This window comes from Dromiciops gliroides, chromosome 3 (genome assembly GCF_019393635.1).
Source record: "Dromiciops gliroides isolate mDroGli1 chromosome 3, mDroGli1.pri, whole genome shotgun sequence".
NCBI classification, from domain to species: Eukaryota; Metazoa; Chordata; class Mammalia; order Microbiotheria; family Microbiotheriidae; genus Dromiciops; species Dromiciops gliroides.
Window position 1 is genome coordinate 634,176,577 of NC_057863.1, and position 11,075 is coordinate 634,187,651.

Here is an 11,075-nt window from a genome sequence, read left to right on the forward strand (position 1 = left end):
GATTCCTGACCTGTGTTGGTGAGGGATCTTTCTCCACCGGGAATTTCCTACACTATTGCTTGCTTGCTTCAGGAGGGGGAGGAGAAGCAGGGAAGGAGAAAAATTTGGAACTCAACATCTTACAAAAATGAGTGTTGAGAACTATTTTTATGTGTAATTGGGGAAAAAATAAACTGAAATACTATTTTTTAAAAAATGGAATTCCCGGGGCCACTAGGTGGCACAGTAGATGGGGACACTGACCCTGGATTCAGGAGGACCTGGGTTCAGACCTGGCCTCAGACACTTGACACTTACTGGCTGTATGATCCTGGGCAAGTCAGTTAACCCTCATTGCCCCAAAAAGAAAAAAACAAAACAAAACAAAAAAATGGAATTCCCTAAACTGACAAAATCATAGATTTGGACCAAAATGGATTTTTAAAAAATGCCTTTTTAATTTTAAAGAATGTGAATAAATAGGGAAAGATACAAAGGAAAAGGGGCCAAATTGGAGGGATCGCCTGTACCTACTATTTTGTAAAAAAAAAAAAAAAGATGAAAAACATCAATTGAACTTGATAAATAACATGGGGAAATAGGCGGTGACACAAAAATGATTATTGCTGTTATGTTGCTGAAGTTGATTTATCCTATTTTCTTTTCCTTCTTTTTAAAAATCTAAAGGCAGATGCCTCTAATTTCACAGTTTGTTTCCCTGTGCTGTTGATTTGTTTTCTTATATTTGTGGAAGGTGCCCAGCATCTTGGGTGGACACCTTCTGCAAACTTATGGGGAGTCAAGGATGAGTGTGGAAAGATAAAGGGACAAGTGTGGATGAGCTGCAATCTGCTTTGCTGGAGAGCAGCTCCACATGGATGAGATCACAGGGCCACCAGAGCGTTGTTTGAGCTATTACATTTATAATAAAATAGATTATTTTATTTTATGTGTATCCATACCTACAGAGCACAGAATCTCAGGGCTGGAAGGGACCTTAGAGGGTCGTCTAGCCTAGAAGTAGCTAGGTGGCACAATGGAATTCAAATGTGAACTCAGAGACTTAACTAGCTGTTTGACCACAAACAAGTCACTTAATCCCTGTCTGCCTCAGTATCCCCAACTGTAAAATGGAGACACCTACTTCCCCGGAGTTGTTGTGAGGCTCAAATGAGATAATATTTGTAAAGAGCTTAGCAGAGAGCCTGACACATAATAGGTATTTAAAAATGCTTGTTTCCTTCCTTTGTTCAAAAACCTTGAGGGATGGTGAGCCCACTACCTCCCAAGGTAGTCCCTTCTACTTTAAGATGGCTCTAATGATTGGAAAGATTTTCCTGATATCAAGCCTCAATTTGTCCTACTGGGACTTGGGACCCATTCATTGCTCCTTGTTCTGCCCTGCAGGGTCCCATAGAGCAAATCTAATCCTTCTTCCACATGACAATCCTGTAAATATTTGAAGACAGTTATCACATCTCCCCAAGGTTTTTTCTTTCTTTCTTTCTTTCTTTCTTTCTTTCTTTCTTTCTTTCTTTCTTTCTTTCTTTCTTTCTTTCTTTCTTTCTTTCTTTCTTTCTTTCTTTCTTTCTTTCTTTCTTTTTTGTGAGACAATTGGGGTTAAGTGACTTGCCTAGGGTCACACAGCTAGTAATTAAGTGTCTGAGGCTAAATTTGAATTCAGGTCCTCCTGAATCCAGGGCTGGTGCTTTATCCACTGTGCCACCTAGCTGCACCCCCTCCCCCCTCCCCCCCGCCAAGGTTTTTTTTAAGGCTGAAGAAGACTTCCGCATGTTTGTAGGAAATTGTTGTTGCTGTTTGTCCTTTGTTCTCGAAAAGGACCATGACATAGGGGTGATGTCATGACTTGTAGTAAATTGGATTGAAGTGAGGGAGGGCTGTGCAAAGTCAGCAGCCTCACTCTCTCCTCCAGAGCCATCTGGGTCCAGTGGCAAGATATAGATCAGGATGATTGAAGATGGCCCTGGATGCGTTTTAAGGCAATTGAGGTTACATAGAAAGTAAGTGCCTGAAGTAGATTTAAACTCAGGTCCTCCTGACTCCAGGGGCAGTGCTCTATCCACTGTACCACTTAGCTGCCCCTTGTAGGAAATAGGGAAGGAACTCGTAGGGAAAGATTGAACATTAGAGAAGTTGGAGAGTAATTAGTGATCAGTGGGACTGATCTTCTGGAGACGGTAGGAGAGTGTGGGATGAAGGGTACATGGTACAAGGGTTTGGTCTTAGAGAGGAAAAGGATCATTAAAGTCAAGGATAGAGGAAGCAATAAGAAGGGGATGGTGTCCAAGATTTTTGAGATATAAAGAAGGTGAGAAGGAGGAACATATGAAATGGTTTCTATTTTCTCAAGAAAATATGAGGTAGGGGGCAGCTAGATGGCACAGTGGATAGAGCACTGGCACTGAATTCAGGAGTACCCGAGTTTAAATCCAACTTCAGTCACTTAACACTTACTAGCTGTGTGACCCTGGGCAAGTCACTTAACCCCAACTGCCTCACCAAAAAAAAAAAAAAAAGGAAATATGAGGTAAAGTCTTCAGCAGTTCAGGGAAAAGGGAGAAGGGACTGTATGGGAGGTTTGAATAGAGAAATGGAACATCTACTGTGGGAAGGACATAAAGAACCAATTGGGGTTGGGGGGCAGCTAGGTGGCACAGTGGATAGAGCACCGGCCCTGGATTCAGGAGGACCCGAGTTCAAATCCGGCCTCAGACACTTGACACTTACCAGCTGTGTGACCCTGGGCAAGTCACTTAACCCGAATTGCCTCACCAAAAAAAGAATCAATCAGGGAAGTGTAAGAGCATTGCTTTGCTGTAATGAGGACACAGTTGAAATGAAATGACATGAATTTGTAATGGAACTGGGCAACCCCATTACATGACTTCCCCCAGCTTTGTTCAGAAGCTTGTGAAGGGGAAGAGAGGAAGCGGACTATGAGAGTAACCCATGTCTGGGTTACACTAGGCATAAGCAGCAATATCAGAAGTGGTCAAAAGGCTCTAGTGTAGAGAACTGTGCAATATTGAACTGGTTAAGATTAGGCAGAGAATGGGGCAGCCAGGTGGTGTAGTGGTTAAAGCACTGGCCTGGATTCAGGAGGACCTGAGTTCAAATCTGGCCTCAGACACTTGACACTTACTAGCTGTGTGACCCTGGGTAAGTCACTTAACCCCCATTACCCCACCAAAAAAAGAAAGAAAGAAAAGAAAAAAAGATTAGGCAGAGAAGAAAGCAAGGCCAGAGCAGGGAGTACATAACCTGGGAAAGCACTGAGGATTAGAGGAGACTGGAAGATCTAGGGAATATGAAGAATAGATTTAGGGACAGTGAGGCACAGAAAGGGATGAAGTGATAGATTATAATCACCCAAAGGATTTCAGAGTGCTTAATCATGGAAGTCAAACTCTTGTGGGTGATGCTAAGAGCAGGGGTCTGACCAGCCCTCTGTTTGGCTAAAGGAGAGTGGAACAGTAAGCCATTCATGGGAGATTGGGGAACTGGGAGGCCAAGGTATTTGAGGAAAAATTAATACATATGTTGAAATTCCATAGCATAAGCATGGGGAGGAAGATTGCTAATTGGGTGGCAAACCACTTCCTGAGAAAGAAGGGAGAATGACCTGGAGGATGGAAGGGAAAGGGATCAGCAGATAATCACCACCTGAACCTGAATTTGGATAGAATGAATGCCAAAAGAAGAAAGAGATGATAGTGGCAAGGGAAGAGTTATAAAGTGACATTGGGTAGCAAATGGGATTCTGACTCTCCCTTGTATGTCTGGTCTCCATGAGTGTCAGAAATTAGATGGAACGTGAAAAAAAAGAAGTCCAAAATGAAGAGAAGTGTGTTAATTATGGAACAGGCATTCCAGAGAGCACCAAGGAAGAGTTGGGGGAGGCTGGGAGGAGAGAGCGAGAGCGAGAGCGAGAATGGTAAATGGAGGTTGGGGAGGACACCTTGTTTACTTCATGCACATTGAGGTTCAGTATCACAGAATCTGAGAGTGGAAGAGGTGTGTGTGTGTGTGTGTAGCAGGTGTTTGACCTGTAGTTGGAAATTTTCAATGTAAAATGAAGTTGGACCAACTAGACCCCAGCATTCCCTCAAGCTCTAAACCCTACAATTCTGTTACTGATCTTTATTTGCACAATCTCAGTGTGCTTCCTCTCCTCCTCTGACACAACCAGATCCATAATCCATTTCCTTTTCACCTCATGCCTAGCATATTTCCCTCTCCTAATATTTAGTCTCCTTGCCCCAAGCCTCTCCCTACTGCTGTCTTACCTCTACTCAGCTGCCAAAATTGATCTTCCTAAAGCACAAACCAGACCAAGTCACTCCCAGTGGCTCCCTATTATCTCCAAGACCAAATATAAAATCCTTACCCCCCCTCCCAGGTTTTTAAAGATTTTCTATCCTAACACCTTACTCCCTCCAGTGATACTGAACCTTCTCACAAGACTCAGCATTTTCACTGGTTGTCCCATGCCTGGAATTCTCTCCTATCTCATCTCCATCCCAGGCTTCCTCAAGACCCAGCTAAAAGCCCACCTTCTCCAAGAAGCCTCTTCCAACCCCCCTTCCTGTTCACGTTGATTAGCTCCAATTTCTCCTGTGTATATTTTGTCTGTGTATAGCAACTGTTAGCCCCTTGACAGCTGGGAGACTATCTTTTGCCTTTCTCTGTATCTCTTGGCACTTAGCTCGGTGCCCGGCACATAGTAAATGTTTAATAAATTATTCTTGATTGACTGGCTCACTAATTCTAATAGTCATCCGCCTTTACTTGTAATCTAGTGCACTCTAGGGAACCTGAAGCCCCATCTCCCCATGTGTAAGTGAGGTCCTGGGGAGGAGGAAAGAGCTTTTACCCTGGCTTGGCAACTCTCCAGAAGCACACGGTACTGCTGTTCGGATTGCTGCATTTCCTCATAGCGGTTCAGGAGGTTCTCCTGGTTCAGCTCCTGCTGCCGCATGTGGTTCTGATCTACGTTCACCTGGGCCTCCAGCTGATTGATCTTGTTATCATATTCTATGATGACCTCTTCCTTCTTCCTTAGTTCAAACTCAAGCTCGGATACATGCTAAGGGGAAGAACTAAGAAATTAGTGGAGGACAGACAAGCCATCCCCCCCCCCCAAGCTTAAGACAGGCTGGGAGAGTCAAGTCAAGTATAAATAGCTCAAAAACTGATCAAATTCAATGCCCCCCCCCCCAACAGTGCTGGCCAGTCCCCACTAGCATTCATTTGCTTTGGCTATTAGAATAAACTCCAAGAGACTGTCCATATTCTTCTTCTTTAAAAAATTGTGCTATGGTTGTGATAATGAATCACCAATAGATAAGAGTCCTGGATTTGGAATCTGAAAAGTGTGGGTTCAAATTTCACCTCTAATACTTATAAACTGTACCATCCTGGACAAATCATTTAATCTCCCTGTGCCTTGGTTTTCTCATCTCTAAAGTGGGGGTAATGAAACCTGCAGTAGCTAATTCCCAAGACTTTTGTGAGGGCCAAATGAGGGAATATATATAAAGTATCTTGCAAAATATAAAGCACCATAGAAATGGCATCTGTAATTACTTAAAATAAGTGCACCAGTGATTGGTGCTTCGGAATTTTTTTTTTGGTCAGAGAGATTTTCATCCTTCAGTGCTGTTGGTTGTAAGAGCATTGGCCTGTGGTAAGAATGACAATGGTTATTTTTAATCTAACAATACTCGGACCTGTCTGAGGTTAAGATTGTCTTTCTCAATGATGCCCATCATTTCTTCATGTTTTCGTTCTTCTCGGAAGGCTGGCGAACTAAAAGACAAAGGAGGGAGGATGCTCAGTGTGGCAGCTGCTTCCTGGGGTCCTAAGACTCAAGAGCAGGCCTGGTCCAGGGCTGAACCCAATGGGAACCAAGTAGACATGTGCTCATTGGGTAACAGAATGAGTAGGAAGCAGCTTCCTGGGCCCGAAGACCGAGGGGACTAGAACCTTGTCTGACATGGCTTGAAGCTGAGCTTTCCTTTCTCGAAGTTCCTTCTGCAGGGTTTCCTTTTCCAGTGTGGTTTTTTGCAGTTGGGATTCCTGGAAATCCACTTGTCTTTGTAAAGACAGAATAGTTCCTGAAAGAATAAAGGTAAAAGAGAAGGAGAAGAAAGAATATCCAGAAGGAAAAAATAAAGAGGAGCAAGAAGAGAACAAGGAGAAGAAAGTAAAGAGGAGGGTGAGGATAAGAAGGGAAAAGGGACAAAAGAGGAAGGAAAGATGGAAAACAGGAAGAGGGTGAGGAGGAAGAACGAGAGTGGGAGAGGGGAGAAATGAATAGAGACAGAAAGACAAAGAAGAAGAGGATAAGAAGGAAAGCAAAGGAGAAAAAGAGGAAGAAGAGAGGAGGGAAAAGAGAGAGAGAAAAACTCATTAACACAAGGAAGAGAATAAAAAAGGAAAGAGAGGGAGAAAAGGAGAAAGAGAAAACAAGGAAAGAAAGAATGAAAAGATGAAGAAGAGGAGAAATGGAGAAAGAGAAGAAGAGGAGAAATGGAGAAAGAAGAGAGGGAGAAAAAGAAAATGGATAAGAAAAGAAAAACATGGAAAAGGAAAAGGAGAACATGAACAAAGAAATGGAGAAGAGGGAAAGGAAGAAAAGGAAAAAAGAAAACAAAAGAGCAAGAGGGAGACAATGGAGAGGAGAAGAGGGATATGGTGAAGGAGGAAAGGGAGAAAAAAGGAGGGGAAGAAGAAAGAAGAAGAGGGAAAGGCCAAAAAAGGAAAAAAGAGAAAAGAGGAGAAAAAAGCATTAGGAAGAATGGAAAGAGAGAAGGAAAAAGAACAGGAAGGAAAAAAATAGAGAAGAGAAGAGGTACCAAAGGAAAAAGCAAAGTAAGAGAAAGAATAGGAAGAAGGAGAAAAAAAGACAGGGAAGAGGAAGAAGAAAAAGAGTAAAGTAGCAAGAGCAAAAGAATGAAGGGATGGAAAAAGAGGAAGAGGGTAGAGGAAACAGAAAAGGGAAGGGAGAAAAAAGAGAAGGGATAGGGAAAGAAGAACAGGAAGAAGAAAAGTGAGAAAGATAAAAGGAAATGAGGGAACAAGAGAAAATGAGGGTTAGAAGGGAGAGGAGGGAGAGAAATAAGAGTAGCAAGAGTGAGAGAATGAAGAGAAGGAAGGGGGCAAGGAGAAGAAAGAGAAAAGAGTAGTGAGAAAGAGAATGAAGAGGAGAAGCAGAAGAGAATGGAATAAAGAAGGAGAGGGAGAAAAAGAGAAGAGAAATCAAGAGAAAGAAGGAGAGAAGACAGTGAAGGAAAAACATAAGACACACACAGAGAAGATGAAGAAGAGAAGGAGGAAGAGGAAAGGCAAGGAGTAGAAAGGCCCATCATGTGCTCTCTTAGATACCATGCCAACTGTCCCCCCTTGCCCAACAAGATCCCATTGACTTCCATCCCGGGACATCATTTTCATTGTCTCCCCATACTATCTCTCCATTGCTGCCTTCCTTTGGGTCAAGAGTCTGCAAAGTCCTAATCCAATTCTAAAACCCAATCATACATGCCCACCAATCATGCATGCCCGGGGCAAGCTAGGTGGCGCAGTGGATAAAGCACCGGCCCTTGGATTCAGGAGTTCCCGAGTTCAAATCCGGGCCTCAGACACTTGACACTTGCTAGCTGTGTGACTCTGGGCAAGTCACTTAACCCCCATTGCCCCGCAAAAAAAAGAAAAAAAAATCATGCATGCCCTTCCTCCCCTCTCTCTGAACAACACTTCCAGCCATTTCTATTCTCCTGGTCCATTTGAGCAAAAAGATTTAGAGGACGATGTCCAGAAAGTGACAGGAAAAGGGGATCACCCAGACCATTCCCTGTATCCCACCTCCCAGAGCACTCAAAGTGAGTCTTCTACCCATTTGGGCTCTGCAACCCAACATGGCATCATACCTGAGATGATTGAATACTCATTTCTCGTGATTTCCAGCTCAGCTTGGAGCTCTTCATTCACCTGCTCATACTCATTGATCCTGGCCATAAGCTCTTCCTCAATTTCCCTGTCTAAATACTCGACTACTTCAACATCCTCTTCTGACACTTTCTCATCTTCCTCAATGATTTTGGTTTCCATTTCACTGTGACACTCATCAGGGAGGTGGGGTGGCTTTCGGATTTTCCCAAAAAAATGAGAAGTCTGAGAAGAGAAGGGGTGGGGGTAAGGAAAGGGAACAATTTTGTCAAAGTTCTTCAGTAGCTGTTATTATTTTTAATTGTTTTTCATCCTCTTGGAGGCCAAAGAGCATCAGGGGGTGTGATTTTGCTATAGAGAATCACAGAGAATTTCAGAAGTCAGAATGGGCTTCAGAATCAATTGCACGTACAAGAATTCCCTTCTGATGGCATCTCTGACAAGCAGTCATCCTTTCTTTATTTCAAGACCTCAAGTGAAAGGGAGATCCTGTTACCTTCCAAATCAGCCCACTCCTATTTGAGAGTCTTCCATTGTTAGGAAGGATATAAAATAAATCCACATAAATCATAAGCATTTCTATACATAACCAACAAAGTCCAGCAGCAAGAGATAGAGAAATTCCGTTTAAAGTAACGATAAACAACATAAAATACTTGGGAGTCTACTTGCCAAGACAAACCCAGGAACTCTATGGAACACAATTACAAAACACTTTTCACACAAATCAAATCAGATCTAAATAAATGGAAAGATATCAATTGCTCATGGATAGGCTGAGCTAATATAATAAAAATGACAATTCTACTTGAATTAATTTACTTATTCAGTGCCATAGCAATCAGACTACCTAAAAATTATTTTATAGAGCTAGAAAAAATAGTAACAAAATTCATCCAGAAAAATGAAAGGTCAAGAAAATCAAGGGAACTAATGAAAAAAAAAATGCACAGGAAGGTGGGCTAGTTATACCAAATCTGAAACTATACTATAAAGCAGCAATAATCAAAACTATTTAATACTGGCTAAGAAATAGAGTGTAGATCAATGGAATAGGTTAGGCACCAGGAGACATAGTTGTAAATGACTTTAGTGATGTACTGTTGGATAAACCCAAAGACTCCAGCTTCTACGATAGGAATCAGTATTTGACAAAAACTGCTGGAAAAAACTGGAAGATAGTATGGCAAGAACTATGGCAGATAGTATGGCATAGACCAACATCTTACACCTTATACTAAAATAAGGTCAAAATGGGTACATGACTTAGACATAAAAGGTGATACCATAGGTAAATTAGGAGAGAAAGGAATAGTCTACCTCTCAGATTTATGGAAAGTAGAACAGTTATGACCAATACAAGAGATAGAGAATATTAATGAAATGCAAAATGGATGATTTTGATTACATTAATTTAAAAGGTTTTGTATAAACAAAAGCAATACATCCAAAATTAGAAAGAGGCAGGAAAGAAAGCTGGGAAACAATTTTTATGGCCAGTATTCTGATAAAGCCTCATTTCTAAAATATATAGGGAACTTAATCAAATTTATAAGAATCCAAGTCATTCACCAATTGAAAAATGGTCAAAGGATATGAACAGGTAATTTTCTGATGAGGAAATCAAAGCTATCTATTGCCATATGAAAAAAATGCTCTAAATTACTAATTGATTAGAGAAATGGCAAATTAAACCAACTCTGAGATACCACCTGACACTTATCAGATTGGCTAATGTGACAAAAAAGGAAAATATAACTGTTAGAGAAGCTGTGGAAAAATTGGAACACTAATGCATTATTCCATGGAATTGTGAACTGATCCAACCATTCTGGAGAGCAATTTGGAATTATGCCCCAAGAGCTATAAAGCTGTGCATACCCTTTGACCCAGCAATACCACTATTAGGTCTTTTCCCCAAAGAGATCATAAAAAAGGGAAAAGGACTCACATGTACAAAAATATTTATAACAGCTCTTTTTGTGGTGGCAAGGAATTAGAAACTGAGGAATGCCCATCAATTGGGGAATGGCTGAACAAGTTGTGGTATATGAATGTAATGGAATACTATTATGCTGCAAGAAACGGATGTGCAGGTGGACTTCAGAGAAAACCTGGAAGGACTTACATGAACTCATGCTGAATGAGAGGAGCAGAACCAGGAGAACATTGTACACAGTATCAACAACATTGGGTGTTGATCAACTGTGATAGACTTGACTCTTCTCAGCAATACAATGGTCCAAGATAGTTCCAAAGGACTCATGATGGAAAATGCTCTCCAAATCCAGAAAAAAAGAACTATGGAATCTAAATGCAGATTGAACAATACTATTTCTTTTTTTTTGTTGTTTTTCTTTTTTGAGGTTTTTCCTTTTTGCTCTGATTCTTCTTTCACAGCATGACTAATGCAGAAATATATTTAATGTGATTGTACATATATAACCTACATCATATTTCTTGCTGTCTTGGGGAGGGGGGAGAGAGGGAAGGGAGGGAGAAAAATTTGAAAGTAGAAATCTTATAAAAACAAATGTTGAAAACTATCTCTACATGTAACTGGAAAATAATAAAATACTTTTATAAAAAAAAGAATGAAGGACAAACTACAACAATAATTTAGCACCTACTACGTGTGATGTGCCTCTATAAGGGGCATCATTTATCAGGTAGATAAAATGTCTATGTGATATTTTATCTCATATCTTTTTTGGTGTTCATGAGATTCACGAGGGGGCAGAGAACATGTTTTATATAAAAGCTGTATCTCAAATAGTACCAAGTGCAGTGCTAGGCATGAAAGAAATGCTGGATAAATATTTTTGGGAGGATGGATGAATGGATGGTCGGATGGATGAACTGAATGAGGAGTCTGTTCAGTGAGGTGGAAATCTCCTGTGTCCCTATTCTGAGGCCTTAGAAGAAGGAAGCTGGTTTTAATCTGGCCTTAACCTCAGAATCACTCCATATACTCAGAATGGATTGGCTTTTAATAAGATCTCTTGTGGATTTATCCAACCCAAGAAGGTAATGCTTTAGAGAGCTCCTTATGAGGCTTAATTATTTTTATTGCTGCAGGAATCAAAATGTTACAAATAAAATCAAGGAAAGCCCCACCCCAATAAAAA

General features: G+C 41.1%; 1 protein-coding gene across 1 annotated transcript in view; it reads right to left on the reverse strand.

The window, feature by feature from the left end:
• CCDC27 (coiled-coil domain containing 27) overlaps positions 1-11,075 on the reverse strand; it is a 34,498-nt gene that overhangs the window by 2,659 nt on the left and 20,764 nt on the right. The window contains 5 exon segments of the mRNA XM_043993856.1: positions 4,874-5,086; positions 5,730-5,795; positions 5,797-5,808; positions 5,986-6,116; positions 7,929-8,172. Of these exon segments, the coding sequence (XP_043849791.1) occupies positions 4,874-5,086; positions 5,730-5,795; positions 5,797-5,808; positions 5,986-6,116; positions 7,929-8,172 (666 nt within the window).